Consider the following 24,008-nt stretch of genomic DNA (forward strand, 5'->3'; position numbering starts at 1 on the left):
GAAACCCCAACACATCACATAAGACCCTGGGAATAAGACCTAAACTCCCGGGGTTGGTATATAGGATATCGAGGTGAATAATCTTGACAGTTATAAAGATTTAATGTGCAATGAGTAATCAGTGATTTGTCTTTGCCAATATAGTAATAAAGTATGTGCATGTATTACTTTGGCAAAGACAATTGATGCACACAGCATTTCTGGACTCCTTTTCCTTTCCATTTACTTTGGAAATATATCCTGAAGAAATTCCTACAATTAGAATTCCCTCATTTCTGATGAAAACCTGGTGAGTACCTGTAACTATTTTGTACTATATTTTCTCCAGAAAGTCCCAGGTGGGAACACAACTACTGTCCAAAATATAATATCTTTTCTTTTTGAGATGGAGTCTCACTCTGTCGCCCAGGGTGGAGTGCAGTGGCATGATCTTGGCTTACAGCAACCTCCACCTCCCGCGTTCAAGTGATTCCCCTGCCTCAGCCTCCCAAGTAGCTGGGATTACAGGCACCTGCCACCACACCCAGCCAATTTTTGCATTTTTAGTAGTGACAAACTTTCATCATGTTGCCCAGGCTGGTCTGGAACTCCTGACCTCAGATGATCCACCCACCTTGGCCTCCCAAAGTACTGGGATTACAGGCGTCAGCCACCATGCCTAGCCAATATCTTCCTTTTTTTTTTTTTTTGAGAGAGAGTTTCATTCTTGTCACTCAGGCTGGAGTGCAATGACACAGTCTTGGCTCACTGCAACCTCCACCTTCTGGGTTCGAGCGATTCTCCTGCCTCAGCCTCCCAAGTAGCCGGGAATACAGGCATGCGCCACCATGACTGGCTAATTTTGTGTTTCTGGTAGAAATGGAGTGTTTTTAGTAGAGTTGATCAGCCTGACCAACCTTTTACCATGTTGGTCAGGCTGATCTCGAACTCCTGACCTCAGGTGATCCACCCACCTTGGCGTCCCAAAGTGCTGGGATTACAGGCATCAGCCACCACGCCTAGCCAATATCTTTTTTTTTTTTTTTGAGAGAGAGAATTTCATTCTTGTCACCCAGACTGGAGTGCAATGGCACAGTCTTGGCTCACTGCAACCTCCACCTTCTGGGTTCTTGCGATTCTCCTGCCTTAGCCTCCCAAGTAGCTGGGATTACAGGCATGCGCCACCATGACCGGCTAATTTTGTGTTTTTGGTAGAAACAGGGTGTTTTTAGCAGAGTTGGTCAGGCTGATCTCGAACTCCTGACCTCAGGTGATCCACCCACCTTGGCGTCCCAAAGTGCTGGGATTACAGGTGTGAGCCACCATGCTGGCCCCAAAGTATAATATCTTAAATCTTTATCCTAAAATGCAAGCAAGGTGGGCCTACTCCATACACCAACCTATAAGGGGTGACTGACTCTCCTGCAATATTCCATCATACTTGATATCATTTGAAAAGAAGAATGTTAAAGACATGCCTTTGATTCTTCTTTCCCATCAATATCACAAAAAAAGTCAGGGTCAACTAATTCAACCAGTGGTGGAAGATGGAAGAGGAATAAAGAGCAACTGAAACCAAATTCCTTCGCATTTCTATTTTCTTTCTCTGGCCAAAAGACATTTGAGACCACTACCAGTGAGATAAAACTGTAAACATTCTTTTTTTTTTTATTAAGAAAGCATGCAAAAAAACAATGACAACAACTTGTGAGACCAGACACCCCCTTCCCAGGATGCAGCAATGCAAAGCATTATGGGTGGTGGCACGAAGGACTCACCAAACCAGAAACATGAGGAGCAGGGACTGAGGAGAGAAAGGCTGGGATGGGTGGATCTATACCAAATAATTACTCCTTGTGTCCCTCTCCACCACTTTCTCTCATATTTCCTTTTATAGGCAGTGAGCTCCTGCAGTTTTGCATACATCACCCGATTCAACAATAATGACTACACTTTGGGTCCGGCAATGCTAGACCAACAAGAAAAGTAGTATTCTTTTCACTTCATGGGGGATGGGGGAAACTGAGGCCCAAAGGGAGTCAGGTGTGCCCTGTGCCATGAAACAAGACTGAGTTTGGTGGAAGGGAGCTGGGATCTCAGGAGGCCTGACAGCCAATCTCCCGTCCCAGACCCAAACTTCAGCTACTCTGGCTCCACACCAGAATTCTTCATGAGACTAGTTTGCAGAAGACACAGATGAACGAGGGGCATTTGTATGTATGATTCAGTTTACCCTGGCAAATCCTGTATGGGTCTGAACAGGAAAAGGGTTTAGAAAAGAGGAGTGATCATTTGCAAAGGGGAGAGCTGATGGGAAGTTGTGTGTAGGATGCACCTTAACTGGAAGGAATAAGGAAGGAAAATATGCCTAAAATAGGGACACTGGGCAAAGGCATTTTGCCACCCGCTAAGAGAAATTCTCCTTTCCCCAAAGGGAAATATTATATCATACTTCAACCCCACTAAGTGCCCTCCAGCATCATGGGAGATTCAAGCCACTCGCACCCCCATTTCTTTTTTACAAAGGCTTTAAAGAAATAAAGTGCTCTTTAGTTAACTGCCCTATCTTGCCCCTTTACTTCAGCCTCACTGGACTTCTTCAATAAACTCTCATATATAACCCCCTTCCAAAAAAAGGAAAGGGGTGGATGAAAGAAAAAAGCAGGAGAGCAGAAAGCCAAATCTCTCGGAAATCATGGGTAAATAAAATAATATGAATGAAAAGCAGAAATCACAAAGAAAGTGGCCTTGTCTATTCCATACATTTTGTCCCACAGCTTTTCAGCAAGTGAAATAAGGACAGAAGTAAAATTGTTTTTCCCTCTCATAACTGAAATTCAGCAATGAACATTAAATACACACTGAGTACTTTGCAACAGTAAATCATGGCCACCCCTTGTAAAAGTAGACGAGTTAGCTCTATACCTTTTTCTGGGGGTCCCCCTTGGCCCTCACTGAACTCTTGCCTCTAGATTATTTACTCTCCTCCACCAATCTCCTTTACCCCTCAAAAGCCTACTTGCAAAAGCTTCAGCCAGATGATCTGGATGCCAAGAGAAGCATCTGCCTATATATTTAAAGAACTAAAATATTCCCTTTCCATTTCTTTGCCAGCTCCCTTTTTTTCTCCTCATCCTCCTACCACCAACACTAAAGGTTTGGTTCTGCTATGAGAGGTGGGAAAGAGATTCTCATCATGTTTTAGGACACAACAGAACTCAGAGTGATACCGGGTTACTTTTTCTTTCTTGAGAATCCCAGAAAAATGAGGAAAGAAAAAAGATGGGTAGAAGATTTGAGCAAACAATCAAAGGACAAACTGATATTTGCTGAATGGGAAAAAGGGATGGGAAGATAATTCGTAAATACAAATAAGAGCCACAATTAATTTTCAAAGAAAAATACTTTTAAAAAGCCAAAATAGTTAAGTTGGAATCATCTCCAAGAAGCTAAAACGATGCTGAATAGTTGTCCTCATGCCCTACCATAGAAGCAGAGTCTGGGCTAAAACCAATCCTATCTTCTTAAAGAATGGGCTCAAAATCAGCCAATGGACACTGATGCCCCATGGCAGAGCACACCCAGTTTCACACTGACTTATATTCCATCTCTTCTAACCCAGGTCCCCAATTCCACTAGGATTTTATTGTCACCCTCCTGCACCACCGTCATCATTTTTACCCTTGATAGGAAATGCAGGCTGGCAGAAGTAAGGATTGACAGTATAAAGGGACAAGGAAGACCCCAGAGGACAGAATTAGCACCATTTTAAAATCTCCAAATTCTTGGCTGCCAAGTAATGTTTCAGACCCTTTCTACCTGATCATGTGGCCTCTCCAGTCCTGGCCTGAAACTGACGGGAGCAAACAATAATTTAGGGCCAAAAGGTGGGATTAGCATTGAGTTTCTCCAAGAGAAAGGTAAACTAGAGTTTGAAACCTTTCTCTGTAGCTATCGTGGCTTCATCTTCCAGCCTGATGATTTTACATTAGCAAGAGGTGAACAGGATCCATGATGTAGGGACAGGAGACAGCGGACAGTATATAACCAATAATAATAATAATAATAATATAAGAATAATAATAAAAGAACTGGGGAAAAAACAGGAAGGAAAAGAGAAGAACGAGGCAGGAAAGGGGGGTTATCTTCGGCAGCATCTTGCGGTGGCTTCTCTGACAGAGAAAGAACAAAAAGAGGATATATGTCTATATACAGACGGGGGGGAAGGGAAGGGCTGGGGTTGCTCTTTCCCCACTGCCAGACTTCACCACTCGGCCCTGGGCTGATGTCCACACTCTGTGATGCACTAAGTGATCAAGTCCCAGTCGAAGTCATCAGGGATCTCCTCATTGGCACCAGGAGGTGGCACTGGGGGCCGAGGGACCATATGATGTGCTGTTAGAAAGAAAGAAAGAGAGTGAAAGGAGAGTAGATGGGAAGCGGTTCCCTCAACCTAGAAGGACTGTGCTCAGCCCCAGATACTACCACGAAGAAGGGCTTGTGAAGCTATCACCCTTATCAGCTGGAGTTATTTTTGGTTGCAGGTCACGACTTCAGTGAAGTCTCAGGAAATAAACTAAACTACATTCCACAGCAATTAAATGTTATGCTGCCATTAAAAATTATGCTTCTGAAAACATATGATAATGATAAAATAACATACAGAAGATAACATCATATGGCTGGGAGCAGTGGCTCACACCTGTAATCCCAGCACTTTGAGAGGTCAAGATGGGTGGATCACTTGAGGTCAGGAGCTCTAGACCAGACTGACCAACATGGAGAAACCCAACCTCTACAAAAAAACAAAAATTAGCCAGACATGGTGGTGGGCGCCTGTAATCCCAGCCGCTCAGGAGGCTGAGGCTCAAGAATCACTTGAACCCGGGAGGCGGAGGTTGCAGAGAACCAGGATCACGCCACTGACCACTGTATTCCAGCCTGGGCAACAGAACAAGACTCTGACTCAAACAAACAAATAAACAAACAGAAGATAATATCATATGAACTAGCAGTATAGAAATTTGTATTTATATTAAATGGACAAAGAATACAGAGTCAGATGTCGCCCCCGAAAATTGAAAACACTTGTGGTTTCAGGCAGAATAACAGTGATTTTTCTACATGTGTCTAAATGTGAAGGATCTGTTCACTTTGTTCTATCTATGGCAATTCAGTGTCTCCCTGCCCCACCCCCACTATCAGAGCTAGTTCAATCCCAGACCCCTGATTCTGGAGATCAGGTGACAGAAAAGCAGACGTGGACATAAAGCAAGTATGTGTAGATTGCAAATTCATTTTATTTGCCTGAGCACATCTTCCATCTAGATTCCAAAGCCACACGTAAATGTTGCACGTAGCTATTTTTTGTTTATATGTATGCTTTCACTTCCTTTTACTTATGCAGTCACTAGCTAATTTTAAAGTACATCTAGCTGGGCGCAGTGGCTCATGCCTGTAATCCCAACACTTTGGGAGGCAGAGGCGGGCGGATCACTTGCAGTCAGGACTTCAGGACCAGCCTACCCAACATGGCAAAACCCCATCTCTACTAAAATTTCAAAAATTAGCCAGGCATGGTGGTGCGTGCCTATAATCCCAGCTACTTGGGAGGCTGAGGCAGGAGAATCACTTGAACTCAGGAGGTGGAGGTTGCAGTGAGCCAAGATCACACCACTATACGCCAGCCTGGGCAACAGAGTGAGACTCTGTCTAAAATAAATAAATAAATAAGGTAAATCTGTCTTCTTTAGTCTCCCCTGATATATACCTCCAGAGCAGGTAGCCTTGGGAGTTATATAGGCTCATTCCCTCCTGTCAGATGCAGGCAAAAATACAGAGAATCCCAGCTCAGAGTCAAAGAAGAGCAAAAGAGCTCATCAGATTACCACAGTTTTGAACAAGCTTCCTGGCTCTTACCTGGGCGATTGTAGCCTGCTGAGTCTTGGGTGGGGATTGGGTACATTGGTGATGGGCCAGGGTAGAGGTGGGGAGCTTGTGGGTGCCCATAAGAGTTCACTGCCAAAGAAGAGAAGAGTTACTTGAGTTGAGGGGGCTGGTGGGTCACTATACTCAACAAAGCAGGGAGGAAAAGAATATATCCTTGCTCCCATCTTCTTTTTCTCTGCCCTGCCCTGTTCTATAGCTCCTGCAGGCTTGAAGGATTTCTGCAGAAGCTACCAGTCCTCACCACTGAGGATAGTAGTATCCACAAATGGATACTACAATTGTGAAATCGCTAAGATATAAGGATGAAAAATATAGAAATGTAGGGCCGGGTATGGTGGCTCATGCCTGTAATCCCAATGCTTTGGGAAGCCGAGGTGGGCAGATCCCTTGAGCTCAAGAGTTTAAAGATAGCCTGGGCAACATGGTGAAACCCCAGCTCTACACAAAATACAAAAAAATTAGCCAGGCATGGTAGCACAAACCTGTGGTCCCAGCTACTCGGGAGGCTAAAGTGGGAGGATCACCAGAGCCCAGGAGGTCAAGGTCGCAGTGAGGCGTAATCGCACCACTGGACTCCAGAGCCTAGGTGACAAAACGAGACCTCATCTCAAAAAAAAAAAAAAGCAAGAAACAGGAACATTAATCACAATATGTCTTTCATTTCACTAGTTTGAAGATCATATACATATAGAACCACCATTTCAACTGGTATCATCCAGTTAGGGATTACTGAGCCACAGATTTAAAATAGGGCCTTTCTCTAACAAATCTCCTCCCTTTTCTTAAGTAATTCTAATCTCCCAAACCGAGGTCTAAAAAGAAATCATATAGTATTTCTTTTGCATTTTTCAGTTTAGGACTTCACTGACTCAACAGATGTTCAGTCAACTGATAAACTAGTTCCACTGCTCAATTTGGATCACTGCCCGATAAAACGCTTTCTCTCTGTTCTTTTATCTTTCTCCTATCCTTCCTTTTCATCATAGTCTCTACCTCCATGGCAACTGTCTTTGTGCAGTACCTTGGCTCATGGCTGACTCCTGTTTGCCACTGGTGAGGGCACAAGAGTCAGCAATACGGGCAGGGGCTGGTGGCCGGTGGGTACCCCCTTGGGGGGGCACATGACCAGTCTGAGTAAGGAAGTGGTTGAGGGAGTCACACAGATTGGCAATGTGATGCTGGTCGAGGGTCCAGTTCTTCTGCTCTGCCTGTCGTAGACTCTCCATCAGTTCTACAAAGAGGAAAGCAAGCAATGCAAACCTTGTAGAGGCAAAAAGCCCCATAGGACCCAGCCCTATTGCACCATTCCAAACACACCATAAATCATTACCACTGATAACAGGCACTAATAATAACAATTTACATCTTCCAGAGCTCTGCATTTTCAAACTCTTTCTATTTGATCCCTTACCAAATTCTTTTTTTTTTTTTTTTTGAAGTATGATTCTGTCACCCAGGCTAGAGTGCAATGGCACAATCTCAGCTCACTGCAACCTCTGCCTCCTAGATTCAAGTGATTCTCCTGTTTCAGCCTCCCGAGTAGCTGGGATTACAGGCATGCACCACCACACCTGGCTAATTTTTCTGTATTTTTGTAGAGATGGGGTTTCAGCATGTTGGCCAGGCTGGTCTCGAAATCTTGACCTCAAGCGATCCACCTGCCTCGGCCTCCCAAAGTGCTGGGATTACAGGCGTGAGCCACCATGCCCGGCCTCCGAATTCTAATTATAATTCCCATCTTACTGAAGAATACGATGAACTTTCAACATGACCGAGTGACCCAGCCAAGATCACACTGTCAGTATCAGTAAGTGGTGACAAAACCACAAAAGAGTGGTCCAGGGCTTCCAAATTCCTGACAGCCTTCTCTCTCCCAAAGACAGAATAGACTAGGATAATTCACTGCCATATTTTGAGTTAAGACAAAATTAATTTGAGTTAATTTGAAAATAATGTAAATATTATCCATCTTGTGTAATATGAAAGAAAAACAATGAAATCCTGAATTCCTGAACTTCATTTAACTACCCCCTTCCAGTTCTAGTTTCTACTGGGTTTTCCCTTCATCCTTTGATCACTAACCTGAGAACTGTGACTGCTCAATGCTGGACCAATTGAGCCGATTCACCATCTTGAAGCTTTCCTTTAAAGAGTCAATATTAGAGCACCAGTCAGAAGGAAAGGCTGTAAAGAAGAGGGGAAAGAGGATAATAAGACAGAGTGAGGCGTAAGACAGCATCAACTGACCCCAGACTGACTACATGCAAGATTTTCGCATCTATACAGATTATCAGTTGCATTTCCAAGTTTTGGACTCTCCCTCCCTGGGGGTTTAGGACTAGAAAAGCTATCTATGCTTTGGGTACAGCCAACCTCATAGTCAGGAGAATATGTAAAACAATCTCAATTGATCCAAGAATTCTGTAAGACAGAGCCCTAAATAGTAACTTTGTTCAGATGAGCTCACATGAAGGAGCGAGCTTAAAAGACCCACCATTAACTTGCTAACTAACTGCACCTCCATGCCAGAGTTAGGACAAGGGCATCACCCAACCCTCCTCTACATCACTCTGCACCTCCTTACTCACCAAAGCCAGTGCTATTGATGGGAGCCTGGCCTTGTGCCTGTGGCTGTGGAGGTGGTGGCTGCTGGGCAGGGTGGGAGTGGGGATGGTGCTGATGAGGGTGGTAGCCTCCATGCTGCAGCGGGGGTGGATGCATGGCCATCACAGGGGGAGGCCCATAGCCTTCCGCCCCAGCTTGCTTTCCACCCGGCGGGTTACAACCATCTGCGCTTGGGGTGTGCAGTGGAGGAGCACCCCCTACAGCTGAGGGGCCCTGGGCAGGTGCCTGCTGCTGCTGTGGCTGGGATTGCTGGGGCGGTGGCTGTGGCGGCTGCTGCTGCTGCTGCTGTTGAGGTGGCGGTGGCTGCTGCTGCTGATACATGTAGTAGTTGTTCGAGGGTGGGATGTCCCCCAGGAGAGACGAAAAGCCTGCGAGTGGGGAGGAAGCAGGCAAGTGACTTACGCAATGCATTTTTCACAAAATGGGATTTTCCCTGGGTTGAGATGGGAAGTTTCAGATTGAAACTGTGGAGTTAAAAGGATAAGAATGTTCTAGGCAGCAAGGATCCCTGTGGTCCTCCCGGCAGGTACAAGAGATAAGAAGGCACTTAGATTAGAGGAGGGCCCTGACAGTGTGGAAACCACTGAAATCTTACTAAAAAGGTCAGTGTGCAGCTTTTAATGCTACTTCTCAGAGATTTGGGTGTAGGCCTGAAATCAGTTTCCCAGCAGGTGAACTTTAAAAAGGAAACCATCCCTGGTCATCTGTGTTTAGGGGGAAAGAAAAAGAAATCAGAAACAAAACAAAGCCATTGGTCAGATACTGTCTCCTCTTCCGTATTTTCTCTACACTCTGCTATTGCCAACTCCTTCCTGTATTCTCTACAAACAAATGCAGCTTGAGTGAGGAGCACAGATGGGATGGAGTTACTTCTCAAGTAGACAGGCCGGGAAGAACAAAAGTCTGAGCCTAGGGTCTTTCAGTCACAATAAAACTTGAGTGAACACTAGGCTGTCCTCACTCGATCTAATTTTTTACTTTATTTCTGACAGTTTCTCGAGTTCCCACCTCCAATCAGCCAACCACCTGGGTTGGATTTATTTCTCAAGTAAATGCTACAGTCTTGGAACACAACTCTAGAAATTGATCCCCTGGGATATACAAGAAGAAATTCATGAAAATTAATATGTTTTCCAAAAAGTGACTCCTAACCAGCTTTTATCATTCCATTCAGCCCCTGCTGCCAATAAAGAGCCACTGCACAGAACGAGAAGGCCCAATTCCTCACCTGAAGTCAACCTCACAACCTTAGAAGTCTCTATGTTATTTAAAAAATGCACACACAGGAATTGCAGAAGGATGAACCAGATGTTCTCTCAAGAGGCTTCCCAATAAAAACTTTAATTCATTCTCACATGATAATTAGGGAAATGTGCATGGACAAGATACTAGCTGATAGTAAGAATGTATAGTCAATTATGTTAGGAGTGATAATGTCATAGTACACAACCAGAAGAAAAGTCATCATTTAGGGATATATATCAAAATTATATTTATGGGTGGAATGACATGGTATATGTGAATTCCATTAAATTACTCCAATTTTTAGAAGGCTCAGTGGTAAACAAAACAAGCCTAGTAAAATACTAATAACTTTAAAGTTGGGTGATGGAATACAGGGGTTTATTATATTTTTCTCCACACTTTTGCATCTGTTTGCAATTTTTCACAATAAAAGTAACATAAATATAAATACACTAAAAAGTCAAAAGAAACTTCACAATGAAACGCAGGGATTCCTGGGGAGAGAGTACTGGTACTGCTACTGCCCCCTAGTGGTCATCCTCCAAATGACTCGCTTGCAGCCATAAAATCACTGCCATTAGTTCTGGAAGGGGCAATCCTCCAACTGACTTTCTGAAGCAAATAACCTAGCTTGCCTCCTGAAACAGCTGTATTTGCACAAGGACAGGTGAGCTCGCTCGGCTCCAAACAGTTTTAGTTCATGAAATATTTCCTCTGAGTAGTGATACCTCTCTTTGTGTTAAAAATAAGAAATATGGGCCAGGCACAGTGGCTCACACCTGTAATCCCAGCATTTTGGGAGGCCGAGGAGGGCTGATCATCTGAGGTCAGGAATTCGAGACCAGCCTGGCCAACATGGTGAAACCCCATCTGTACTAAAAAAAATGCAAAAATTAGCTGGGCATGGTGGCGGGCACCTGTAATCCCAACTACTCAGGAGGCTGAGATGGCAGAATCACTTGAACCCAGGAGGTGGAGGTTGCAGTGAACCAAGATTTCGACACTGCTCTCCAGCCTGGGCAAAATACAGCAAAACTCTGCCAAAAAGAAATGAACTGAAAAGAAAAGAAGAAAGAGAAATATGGCCAGGCACGATGGCTCACACCTATAATCCCAGCACCTTGGGAGGCCAAGGAAGGTGAATGCCTTGAGGTCAGGAGTTCAAGACCAGCCCGGCCAACATGGTGAAACCCTGTCTCTACTAAAATTACAAAAATCAGCCAGGCGTAGTGGCACGTGCCTGTACTCCCAGCTACTCGGGAGGTTGAGGTGAAAGAATCACTTGAACCCAGGAGCCAGAGGTTGCAGTGAGCCATGATCGCGCCACTGCACTCCAGTCTGGTCAACAGAGTGAGACCCTGTCACACACACACAAGAAAAATTAAAATTAAAAAATAAGAGGAAAAAAAAAAAGTATCACCACTTGTTCAGCATGATAAAAAAGTCTCCACGCACCCATCCCAACTCCAGACTCACCGTGCTGCGAGGAGGAAGAGGACTTCTCCAGCATGGATTTATAGAGGTTGCGGAAGGACCAGCTTAGATCCTGAAAGTTGATCTCTGAGTAGGAGAATTTAAAGTCATGGTTGGTGTTATAGAGGGGAGGAGGACCCTCAGCACTTTCTCGGCCTGAAGCCCCTGCTGCCACTGCTCCGTCATCCACAGATCCTGTGCCCTGCAAAAACAGGTAAGGAATTCCCGATCAGTGTCCCAGCTAAGGGACCAATACAACCCTTCAGTGGTCACCAGGCTCTCCTGCCTGTCCTCTTATCCTCTCCTAGCTCTTCACTAACCCAGCATCATTCTCTCCTTCTTTTCTCATTGATTCTTATCTTGAATCTACCCTCTTTCTCTCCTCAGTCTCCATTTATTCTTTTTGTTTGTTTGTTTCTGAGGCAGGGTGTCACTCTGTCACCCAGGCTGGAGTGTGATGGCATGATTTCAGCTCACGGCAACCTCCACCTCCCTCCTGAGGCAGTGATTCTCCTGCCTCAGCCTCCCAAGTAGCAGGGACTACAGGTGCAAGCCACCATGCCCAGCTAATTTTTGTATTTTTAGTAGAGACAGGGTTTCACCATGTTGACCAGGATGGTCTTGATCTCTTGACCTCATGATCCACCCGTCTCAGCCTCCCAAAGTGCTGGGATTACAGGTGTGAGCCACCGTGCCTGGCTCAATACATAATTCTGAATGAACAGGGAGATATATGAATCTATTCACTACCCATCCCATGACCCCTGCCATATCTGCTTCCTACCTGGCTGTAGCTAGCAATAGATGCGGGACTCTGAAGTGACATCTGCGGATTCCCCTCGGGAGGCAGTGAGGCTTCTCCACTCCCTGGAATGCCTCCCCGTGGGCTCTTGCTTGCCTCCTGTTCTGGTGAGTCTTGGGACAGCTGAAGGTTGTGAAGAAAAAGAAATCTATAAGCAGAGCCACAACATCCTCCCAAGACCCATGGTTTCCCCTCTGCTGATATTCCTTCCACCTTTGCCTCTGAAAGGACTGAACATTCACAGGAGAAGGTGGAAGGAGCAGCTGGCTCAGATGTGGCATCTCCCCATGAACTGGGAACTTACGTCATCATCTGGAGGGTGTCTTCTCTTTCGGGAAATGTCAGGGCAGGTGTCAATTGTCCAGTAGGAACCCTGGAAGGAGATCCCATCCCCACAGAGAACAAAATCGTTACATTCAGAACCTCCCAGGGTTCTGGGTATTAATGAAGAGCAAATGTGTCCTAGAAACTCACTGAGTATGCCAGAGGTACTCCTGTGGCCCAAACACAGGCCTCGACTGTTTTGGAGGGGCAGAACAATGGCATCTAGCTCAAAGAGCTGAAAATGTCCAGACATAGCCTCTCCCTTCCCTTCTGACCTGAGGCAAAACTTGCTTGGACTTTAGCATCCACATCTGTCAAATGGAGAGAATGATCCATCCCTTCTCTTTTATGGGGGAAACACCAGGGACTTTTGTTTAGAGACATTTCTACAAAGGTTATTAAGTCTACCTTTTACATCTAGGAAAAAAGAGTGCCACACAAAAAAGAGGGAGCAGGAAAGTCAACTTTATCCTAAGTATTTCTTTTTTTTTTTTTGAGATGGAGTTTCGCTCTTGTTACCCAGGCTGGAGTGCAATGGCACGATCTCAGCTCACCGCAACCTCTGCCTCCTGGGTTCAGGCAATTCTCCTGCCTCAGCCTCCTGAGTAGCTGGGACTACAGGCATGCGCCACCGTGCCCAGCTAATTTTTTGTATTTTTAGTAGAGACGGGGTTTCACCATGTCAACCAGGATGGTCTCGATCTCTTGACCTCGTGATCCACCGGCCTCGGCCTCTCAAAGTGCTGGGATTATAGGCGTGAGCCACTGGGCCCAGTCTCTATTTTTTTAAGAAAAGATTTCAGAGTCTTTTTTCTTTTTGAGATGGAGTTTCACTCTTGTTGTCCAGGCTGGAGTGCAATGGAGCAATCTCATCTCACTGCAACCTCCACCTCCCAGGTTCAAGCAATTCTCCTGCCTCAGCCTCCCAAGTAGCTGGGATAACAGGCATACGCCATCACACCCGGCTAATTTTTTGTATTTTTAGTGGAGACAAGGTTTCACCATGTTGGCCAGGCTAGTTTCGAACTCCTGACCTCAGATGATCCACCTACCTCAGCCTCCCAAACTGCTGGGATTACAGGCGTGAGCCACCACGCCCGGCCTCACAGTCTTTCTTAGTCACCCATTCTACTGGGGGCCCACAAGCTTGACAACCAAGCTCTTCCTCTGAGAAAAAATAAAGATGCTTCTCTAATTAGCATGATTCCTCTTCTGGGTAATTAAAACAGCCACAGGACTCTGGACTATCAACTGCTTCACTCTCCTTCCTGCTCCTCCCCTCAATGCTTACAGTAGTATCTCACCTTCCCAGGGTCATCCCGAGGTCTGGGCACCTTCCGGAAGCACTTGTTGAGAGAAAGGTTGTGCCGTATTGAATTCTGGGGATGCAGAGAAGCAAGTTAGACCTGAGCATTGTGCAGAGCAGAAAATTTTCCAACAGAACACAGAGGGACACACAAAAGACATAATACACCATGGAGTTCAAGTATCAGGGTAAACTTAGTACCTCTTAACTACACTGATGGAGGGAATTATGCATCAAATGGCAAAAAGCAATGAGATAAGAAAAATGCAGGCCTGGCGCAGTGGCTCACATCTGTAATCCTAGCACTCTGGGAGGCTGAGATGGGCAGATCACCTGAGGTTGGGAGTTCGAGACCACCCTGACCACCATGGTAATACTCTGTCTCTACTAAAAATATAAAATTAGCCGGGCGTGGTAGCACAAACCTGTGATCCCAGTTACTCAGGAGGCTGAGGTAGGAGAATAGCTTGAACCCAGGAGGCAGAGGCTGTGGTAAGCTGAGAGATCGCACCATTGCACTCCAGCCTGGGCAACAAGAGCGAAACTCCAAAAAAGAGAGAAAGAGAGACAAGACAGAAACAGAGAGAGAGAGGGAGGGAGGGAGGGAGGGAGGGAGGGAAGGAAGGAAGGAAGGAAGGGAGCTAGCAGAGATTAAATTGATGGGAGGGAATGGCTATAAATTTGATTACTACCACTTCTGAAAAACTGATTATATAGTTTTTCAAACTTCCTAGCCAACTGACAAGTATACAAATGCCTCACAATCACATCTGCCCAGTTCTTCAGTCTACCCTGATACCAAAAGAACAATGCTTTACAACTATTTATATAAATTATGAATGAAAGAAAAACATAGATCACTTTCATTTTCTCAACAGCTCATAGAATGTTCACATTTGAAGGAAAGAAATATGGTATAAGTGTGCTGGGGCCAGGCATGGTGGCTCACACCTGTAATCCCAGCACTTTGGGAGGCCGAGGCAGACGGATCACCTGAGGTCACGAGTTCGAGACCAGCCCTTCCAACATGGAGAAACCCCGTCTCTAGTAAAAATATAAAATTAGTTGGGCATGGTGGCGCATGCCTGTAATTCCAGCTACTTGGGACGCTGAGGTAAGAGAATCACTTGAACCTGGGAGGCAGAGGTTGCAATAAGCCGAGATCGCGCCACTGCACTCCAGCCTGGGCAACAAGAGCAAAACTCTGTCTCAAAAAAAAAAAAAACAACAACAGTGTGTTGGGTGAGGTTGAGGTTTATAGTAGCTAGCAGGGACATATTTACAAAGAGAAAGCTCAATGGGCCAGGCGCAATGACTCATGCCTGTAATTCCAGCATCTTGGGAGGTCAAGATGGAAGAATCACTTGAGTTTAGGAGCTTGAGGCCAGCCTGGGCAACATAGTGAGAACCATTTCTACAAAAATAAAAAAATTTCCTGTGCATGGTCATGCATGCCTGTAGTCCCAGCTATTCAGGAGGCTGAAGTAGCAGGATTGCTTGAGCCCAGGTTCAAGCTGTAGTGAGCCATGATTGCACCACTACAATCCAGCCTGGGTGACAGAGCAAGACCTTGTTGAAAGAAAGAAGGACAGAAGGAAAGAAAGAAGGAAGGAAAGAGAGAAAGAAAGAATAGCTGAGGCTGGGCGCGGTGGCTCACGCCTGTAATCCCAGCACTTTGGGAGGCTGAGGCGGGTGGATCACGAGGTCAAGAGATCGAGACCATCCTGGTCAACACGGTGAAACCCCATCTCTACTAAAAATACAAAAAATTAGCTGGGCATGGTGGCATGTGCCTGTAATCCCAGCTACTCAGGAGGCTGAGGCAGGAGAATTGCCTGAACCCAGGAGGTGGAGGTTGCGGTGAGCCAAGATCACGCCATTGCAATCCAGCCTGGGTAACAAGAGCGAAACTCTGTCTCAAAAAAAAAATAATAGCTGAATGCTTTCAATAGTCTCCAACTCACTAAATGGTTTGTATGTCAACTGGTGATTTACAGAGTGAGAGAATTACATATTAAGTTCCCATTCCCACTCAACAATTGACAAATGAGCTGCTGCTCCAAAAAATTGAGCATATCGGCCTTCCTTCTTTGCTTCAGAGAGGAGCCCCTTCTTTTTTTCATCTCCAGCCAAACAACTTAACTTCTCCTTACTTGCTTGGTAGCCAGCTGTCAGTAAAGAACCTAATTGTATTATTTTTCTTGGAATGCTGCTTTTCAAAAGATGACGACTGTGCAATGGAGCTATGGAAATCTGATGATCTAGATTAGATTCCTACCTCTAGGTAGGAAGGGCTGATGCCGTGCCTTGTACAGTGACTTGAACATCGCAGAATGGCAATAAACATTTGTGAAATTAATGAATATCCTCTTTGAGGGATCGGAAGATAAGAGGGTGTGATGAGCGACAGCATCCTGCCATCCCCATCACTATACTTAATGGTTTGGAGTTTCCCTAGTATACCTTATAAAAGTTGTTCAACTCTGAAAAAAAGTAGGGGGCAGAACATATGAGATTTTAAATTTTCCCATCTCTGAGACAAGCCAGAGTAAACTGAACAGGTTACAGGAAGAAACAAAAGTAAAGAAAAAGGCTGTTGAAAGTTAACTTAAGCCAAGATTATGGAAGCATTCCCACCTTCCAACCAATGCCAGCATTCTTGTAATAGGGGAAGTTATCACAGATCCAGCGGTAAATCTCGCTGAGGGTCATCTTCTTGGCTGGAGAGGAGTTGATGGCATAGGTGATGAGGGTGGCATAGCTGTATCGTGGCTTGCCGTCCTGGTGAACTGCTGCCTCGTCTTTGCTAAGGGTGGCATTAGGATCTGTGGGTGAGCCTGGTGAACACTTGCGGCTGCTCCCGGGAGGCCCAGCCTGAGAAGCACTTCCCAGCTTCTCAATGGTAGCTCGGAGGGTCAGCTGGGGGAGCCAGTCTATGGAGGTGAGGCTACTCTCTAGGTCAGAAGCCATGGTACTTCTGGGTTCTGCAGAGAAGACAAAGAGGCGACGAAAATACTGGAGGCAAGTAATACTCAAATCCTTTTGTTTGAGGGAAGTAAGTTTCTTCCTACCCTCATTCCCATGAGAGATCCATGGCATGGTCTTCCACTCGGTGTTCCCAGAACCCCCAAGCAGGTCTATCTACCAGATGATGAGTGCTAGTTACCCCACATCTTAATGGGGAGCACGGCCAAGAAGCCTCTCCACGTAGGACTAAAGAGATCAACCTTCACACCAGATTGAGCCATTTCCTCAATTCCCCTTACTTATAGCCCTACAACATAGTATTTTTAAACTATGTAGGAATTAGGGGTTTTCTTAATCCATGTAGATAGCAGGTAAAATTAGTTAAAGCCCATTCACCAATCAATGTGACACCTGTTATATTTTCATACAACTTCCGTAGATAGATGGCATGAATGTACAAATAAAGAAAAGTCTACCAAAATACAAACATACACAGACGAAGCACACACCAACACTTGCAAAGATGTTTCATGGCCGAATGCAGTGGCTCGCGCCTATAATCCCAGCACTTTGGGAGGCCGAGGCGGGTAGATCAGGAGGTCAAGAGATCGAGACCATCCTGGTCAACATGGTGAAACCCCGTCTCTACTAAAAATGCAAAAAAAATTAGCTGGGCACGGTGGCGCACGCCTGTAGTCCCAGCTACTCGGGAGGCTGAGGCAGGAGAATTGCCTGAACCCAGGAGGCGGAGGTTGCGGTGAGCCGAGATCGTGCCATTGCACTCCAGCCTGGGTAACAAGAGAGAAACTCCGACTCAAAAAAAAAGATGTTTCATATTAGATATGAGCCCTTGCCCTTTTTATCCCACACACAGGTGCACCTGAGGCATATTAGATCTATCCCAGGCATAAATTATATATGAAAACCAGCAGACAGACACATAAACAGTGAAGCACATACACAGAGATCACGACTACGTATGCAGCATACATCACCACCAGAGCACAAAGTCACACACAGAAGCAACACATCCTGAGTTCACAGCTGCCCTCACACTTTTAAAGCTACCCCTTGCATGCTCCCGCCCACGGACACCAACACCAGGAAGAAATCATCCGCAAGCACCTCCCACCTCGCAGCCTGCTGGGCTTCACCGAGCCAGGGAGACACCCAGCTGTGTGCCTACCGGTTACAATCAGATAGCCTGGCTAAAAATAGCCACTCTGGGGCTCGGGCCGGCTCCCCTTCTCCGCCCTCCTCCTCCCTCCTTCCTTCCCAGCCAGGCAGGCACGCTCGCTGCACCTCCATGCAAACTCCTGGAGCTGCCAGACCGCCTACGTCTGATGTTTGCACACCCTGCTGCCACCCACACTGCCTGGCGACAGCGACGTCTTGGTGGGGGAAGGTGAAGAATGATGGGTGATATCTGAATTGCAGGGTCTAGAGAGGCTGGCAGGAACCACTAGGTTGCCATTTGGCACTCCCATAGCGCTGATGCCAGCAACCCCCTAAGCACTTGCTGCCTAACAGGTTTGTGCCTGCACAGCCGCCAGGTTCCAGCTAACATTGTCTTCCTCGGTCCCACCAGGGCATTTCTCCTGAGGAGCCAGGACTAGATTGCTTCAAAGTTCAGAATCCTGAACAGAAACATAGGATGCAAGTGATCGCTAAATCCACAGCCAGATATATGCACAAGCATATACATACAGATACAACAGATCCGACATTTTGCAGTCCAAAGCTCAACAGCAGATAGAACCATGTCCCCCACCCCTCTCCTGACCCCAACACATCCTTCAGGGTCTCAGCTCCCTCTTCTATCCTAGGTAGTGATTCTTCTGCCCTTAACCCTTAACCCTTTCCCCTAGGGGTCAGCATTCTCACTTACTCCCCTCTCCCTACGATCCCACCCACGCAGATGGCAATCTAAATGTGTGCACACGTACCCAGCCCTGTGCTCCTAACCAGCAACACACACACTCCACAAGGCTGAAGGAAACACCTTAGTGCCTCAGGGGCCGGGGCAGCAAGAGACCCAACTGTGACCCAAGAATTGTTTGACAGAAGAAAAGGGGCGGGGAAGGGGGATGGCCTGTTTATAAATAGCATCATGAAGGGTTTCCTCTTCATCCTTACCTTCTCTCCCACCATCCTCCTCTTCATCCCACTACCACCTTGCCCTAAACCATAGAAACTTGGAAACTAATAGGAACACTTAATCATTCCAGGAACCTCCCACCTTCCAACAGTACTAAGTCAAAACACCCCAGTCCCTGGGCTATAGCAGGGTGCCTGTAGCAGGATCACAGTCCTGCAGCTGGGTCATCTGAGCTGAAGAGTGGCACACCGGTGAGCAGGTTTCCAATGACCAGGGTCCTCCTGGGTCCTCCCCGGATGGGAGGTCCCTAAATTAGTTCTGCCCTATTCCCTATTATCTCCTACTAAAGATCCCTAGGAAATCTCATCTTAAGAACACAGAGGTCTTCAGTTGATATTTCATTTGAAACAACTTTTCCAACATTGGGCAGGGGCATGAGAGTGGATTTAAAGTGTTTAGAGGGCTTACAGAACCCATTTGGCACATGCCAATCACAGTGAGTTCCTGAAAGGGAAGCACTCTCAGCCCTTTGCAAGTTGTTCTATGCCCTTCCCTACCCTTACCCTAGCACCAGGTTAGGACCCTGAGGTTAAATTTAACCCGTCTCCAACCCCCTTCCAGTCTCCCTGTATCTCCAGATACAGCCTCAGCACTCAAAATACATTCAAATCTCACCAGTTACAAGCCGCTTGTAGCATCTGATCCTTCTGATCTTTCAGCACCATTCTCCTTTAACCCATCCCACTTCCTCACCCTCTTCACTTCCCCATTTGTGAAGGGCAGCCCAGCATGTAGAGTCACAGAGACTGAGATTCCTTGGTTCTATTCCAAACCAAATCCTCCTGGACTGTCCCCAACCATCCCTTGCCTCCCCAATGAAGTCTTTCTTTTTTTTTTTTTTTTTTTTGGAGACGAAGCCTTGCTCTGTAGCCCAGGCTGGAATGCAGTGGCATGATCTTGGCTCACTGCAACCTCCACCTCCCAGGTTCAAGCAATTGTCCTGCCTCAGCCTCCTGAGTAGCTGGGATTAAAAGCAGGTATCACCATACCCGGCTAATTTTTATATTTTTAGTAGAGATGGGGTTTCACCATGTTGACCAGGCCAGTCTTGAACTCCTGACCTCAGGTGATCCACCTGTCTTGGCCTCCCAAAGTGCTTGGATTACAGGCATAAGCCACCATGCCCGGCCCCCAATGAAGTCTTGATGCCTCAATTTTCCCCTTCAATAAAAGAGATGAACTAATAAACCCTGCCAAAGCATCGTCCCTGCAGGGAAGTGAATGAAGCTTAATAAGCTTGTGGCTGCCACACATTCCACGCTCCCCAAAATAATGGCAGGAGGCTAATGTTCAGGGCTATTATTAGAAAGGCAAACAAGAGGTACTTCCATTTCTCAGTCCAACCAACCTAGTTACCCAGACCTCTCTCTCCAGGTGGGCCTCGTGCCACGGGGCTTGGGCAGAACCTGAGTCAGGCCACATTCTTCTGTGTGTGCTGGAAGACTAAAAGGAAATACCCATAGAAGCAGGGAAAGGCAGCCAAAGGGCAGGCTCCATCACATCCGCAGGACATCTAATGAAGACTACAGAACTGGGAGAAAGGCAGAGAAAAACAGACAGAAAGACATCCTGGGAATGAAAGACTGCTCCTGGATGAAACATGTAAGATCCACAGTAACAGGCTCAGTTTTCTTCCCATTTTATCTGAAAGGCCACTAACTGTTCTAATGCCAATGTCAGGTATTAAGGTATGATAACTTCCTGCCCTGTACACAAAATGTCAGAACCAAGAGGGCAGTGGCTAGGTGTAGCACATGAGGAGTTAGGCTGCCCAGGTTTCAATCCCAGCTCCACTATTTTGATTGTTGTAAGGATTATCTTCAGTTAATATTTGTAGAGCACTTACTAAGTGCTATTTAAGTGTAGTTATAGTTTTTGATTGGGGGAAAAAAGAAAACACTAGAAATTAAAAATTAGCAAACTGACAGACTATAGATACAGGAGTGGAAGCTGCAAGCCTGCAGTGGTTTGCATTACAAAGCCTGCTCTGAGTCTACAGTGGTTTTCAGGATGTCAGACTCTCAAACGTTTCCTTTGGAGATAATATCATCCAGTATTGGCTAATGCTAGGATCAGGAAGACTCCAAGAATGAAGGAATGACGGACCATCATCTCTTATCTTCCAGAACTAGGTTTAAGGCATGGTTTGGGAAAGCACACTCTCTAAACCACAGTTAATCCCACCCAGTAGCCACCTGCTTCTAGCTGATTCGAGAGGCAAGGAGGGTTAGGGAACTCAGTGCAGGCAAGGCCAGTTAAATTGCATGGTCGTGGTGTACTTGGAGGTGTGATCCAGTTCACCCTGAGCCATTCAGGCAGGTGCACACCAGCATCTGGTGAAGTACTTTGAAAGAAACAGGCTGCTGTTAACTAGAGTGGCCTCTTTTGTAAAAGGTCAGGGAGGGAGTTCTGGAGTTAGGATTCAAGGATCCTCATCCTTTTGAGATTAGAGGTATCAGCAGTGAAACTCTCTTATAGGTCCTAGAAGAAATGATCCCAACCTGAGACTGGGCTTCCCTGCTGCTTAAAGGACTGTCCTGTAGACAGTCATGAGGGCTCCCACTGGCCAGGGCAGGCTGAGCCTTTCTCTTCAGGTGGGCATCCTTACCACCACCTCTCCATGTCCTTGCACAGGGGCACCTGCTTCTAAAGGCTCACCAGAAACATACAATTCTAGGTAACTGAAGTATAGTCTGAAAAGCACATAAGTACCTGTCTCCACACACATACCCACTCGAAACAGAGAAAGCCACACTCACCTGAATTAAGAAGTATGTGCATGTTGTCCTACAGCACAGCCACGCAAACCTGTGCCCTATCTCATAAACCACATGAACAGGTAACTTCCAGGACAAGTGAATGTACTCAGGAACTTAGGCAGACCTCACCCATGCCCCAGAGAGAGGAGAAAATATGAAAACCCAAGTCAGTTGAAGCCTCCTTCACAACTTGGCCTTGCTGTGAGAAAGAAGATAGGGTATCTGCTAATGGCGAGGCAGGAAAGCAGACACCCAGCTAGTGACCTCTCCTAAAAACAGCCCAGGCTTCACAGGGAGGATTCCCTGGTACCCTTTTCCTGCCTTTTCTGGATTCTGGACTTTGATAATTCCCTAGCTTATGAAAGAAAACTTTAACACAAGGTTCCGGAGACTCAGAACTGAACAAGAAACAGGAAGGGAGAGAACGAGACTCTTAGGTACTTTTCTGGAAGGAAATTTTATATACTCGTCAAAAGTCAAATCTTCCCAGTGGTCAACTTATTTAGATGGAAGGGGACAGAAGCGGAGCAGCAGCCCTCTTCCCTTCGTATCCAGGATCTAATTTTCCCTGAAGAATTCTGAGCAAAAAACAGGAGTGGAGAAGGAGACTGGGGCAGCACCAAGGAAGCATTTCAACCCAGGAGTTGGCATCCCCTGCACACTTTCTTCTCGCCTCAGAACATGTGGGATTCCCATTTTCCCTTTGGATTTTACGGGCAGAGGCACACATCCATCTAGGAATGGAAATGTCAGGAGAGGAGGCCTCTTGGTGTCGGAGATAGGATGAGTAGGAACAGATTGCTTTTCTTGTCAAGGGAGTAAGCTGGAGGGAACAAACACCTCTGGCCAATGCAAAGCTGACCTCAGCATGCCCTGGGCAAGGCCAGGACACCAGATGCCACCGTGACTTTGATGAGAGCCCACTCTCCAGGTGAAAAGGCCCAAGGTGAAGGGTGCTATGGGAGTCTTACCATTGGTTGGGTTGTGCAAATCACTGCTACACAGTATGCATGTTCTCAAAATGCAGCCGTTTTCTGATATCCCTTTTCCTCAGCATGAAAACATCCAGTTCCCTAGGGACCTAAAATCAGTCCCATCCCTTTAGTCCCCAAACACTAAGAAACCCATTTCTCAGAGCCTCTGCAGCAAGATGTGGGTTCAAATCCAGAAGCTCCCTTGGAACACATTTCCCAGTGGATTTTCTGAGTCATCACTCTATCATCCCCACTAGTGAAACCCACGATCCATCTCAGCCCCCTACACCCACTAGTGCCAGACGATGACAGACAGAAGATGAAAGAAAGCACTAACCTGTCTCCAAGGTTCCCCCGGCAAAGGGAGGGAACCACCTGGTACTGGAGTTTGGGGGTGGAGGGATTCCCCTCTTCAGAGGCAGATGACGGCTCTCATCCTCAGTGGCTCTTCCTGTACTTGGCTGAGCCTCCCAAGTTGGTGAGGGGAACTGGGTCCCCTGAGGATGAGGAGTCAGGGGAGGAGGAGGGGGAGGGGGAGGAGAAGGAGGTCCTACTTGGGGAAGGTGGCACACCCCCCACACCCTGCTTGTTACCCTGGGGAGGAGGGGAGGAGCCTCTCCCAACCAGGAGTTGTCTCCTCCCCCTTGGGGGAGTTCCCCTCCCCCCCAAACTGGATCTTTCTGGGGTGGAGGGCTCTTTCTGTCTGCTGGAGATCTGAGCGGAGGGGCTCTACCCCGTTCCACTGTCTAGGTACGAGGAAGTTGAGGGGGAGGTCTTCCCCTCTCCAGCTGAAAGCCGATTCCTCTTCTTTCCCTGGAGTGGCTTCTGAACGTAAGGACTCCCGTCCCCTGTGACTACCGGTGGGCCGAGGGTGCCTAATCCATAGGCACAGCCCCCTCTCTCTTTGCCTCGAAAGTCCTGAACTGTTGAGAGTGTGTGTTTGGAGGGGCGGAGGCGCGCTAGGGTGGTCTCACTCTGCTTCCCTAGGAAAGCTCCCCTCTTTGCACTTCTGGGGTCTCCTCCCCGGCCAGTACAGGGGTCTTCCTCGCCTCCAGGCAGGAGAGACGCGTCCCCTCCAGGGGTCTCTTCTTTCCGTCACCCGAGTGGTAAGGGTCTTCTCTCCAACAGGGGGAGAGGTTGCTCGCGTCCCCGCTCCCGCCTCCGCTCCCGGGGTGCCTCAGAGGGTGGGGTTTTCGTACTCCCGGCTCTCCCTGAGCTGGCCTGGGCAGCACCGTCCGGGAGGCCGCGGCTGGAGACTCCGGTCCCTGCTACTGCGGCGGCAGCGCCTCCTCTAGGGCCGTCCTGTCCGGTCCGCTCCCTTCGGCGCGTGGGGCTCCCCGCGCTGCCACCGCTCGGGCTCCGGCCAGTCCGGGCTCCCGGGGCACCAGAAGGCGGACGGACAGTGTCAGGGCTCGGCGCGGGCTCGGGCTCGGCTCGGCTCCGCTGC

The 24,008-nt window shown here is 47.1% G+C and overlaps 1 protein-coding gene across 3 annotated transcripts; it reads right to left on the reverse strand.

Moving 5' to 3' along the window:
• Nucleotides 1-1,616: 1,616 nt before the first annotated feature.
• On the reverse strand, nucleotides 1,617-24,008 carry FOXJ2 (forkhead box J2). 3 transcript variants are annotated; one of them, XM_021666642.2, is made up of 11 exons: nucleotides 22,899-24,008; nucleotides 16,341-16,687; nucleotides 13,702-13,776; nucleotides 12,378-12,446; nucleotides 12,056-12,196; nucleotides 11,275-11,473; nucleotides 8,517-8,921; nucleotides 8,011-8,112; nucleotides 6,950-7,159; nucleotides 5,899-5,997; nucleotides 1,617-4,374 (listed from the first exon to the last, which is right to left on the reverse strand). In XM_021666642.2, the coding sequence occupies exons 2-11, from the start codon at nucleotides 16,671-16,673 to the stop codon at nucleotides 4,286-4,288; spliced, it is 1,722 nt and encodes a 573-aa protein (XP_021522317.1). In that variant the 5' UTR covers nucleotides 16,674-16,687; nucleotides 22,899-24,008; the 3' UTR covers nucleotides 1,617-4,285. The 3 variants fall into 3 exon arrangements, with proteins under 3 accessions (XP_021522317.1, XP_021522318.1, XP_021522316.1); XM_021666643.2 differs by lacking the exon at nucleotides 22,899-24,008 and adding an exon at nucleotides 22,559-22,871 and having other exon boundaries at nucleotides 2,810-4,374; XM_021666641.2 differs by lacking the exon at nucleotides 22,899-24,008 and having other exon boundaries at nucleotides 2,810-4,374; nucleotides 16,341-17,371.

Source organism: Aotus nancymaae, unplaced genomic scaffold (genome assembly GCF_030222135.1).
Source record: "Aotus nancymaae isolate 86718 unplaced genomic scaffold, 86718_ANA_hifiasm-v0.15.2.pri h1tg000016l, whole genome shotgun sequence".
In the NCBI taxonomy this organism is placed as follows: Eukaryota; Metazoa; Chordata; class Mammalia; order Primates; family Aotidae; genus Aotus; species Aotus nancymaae.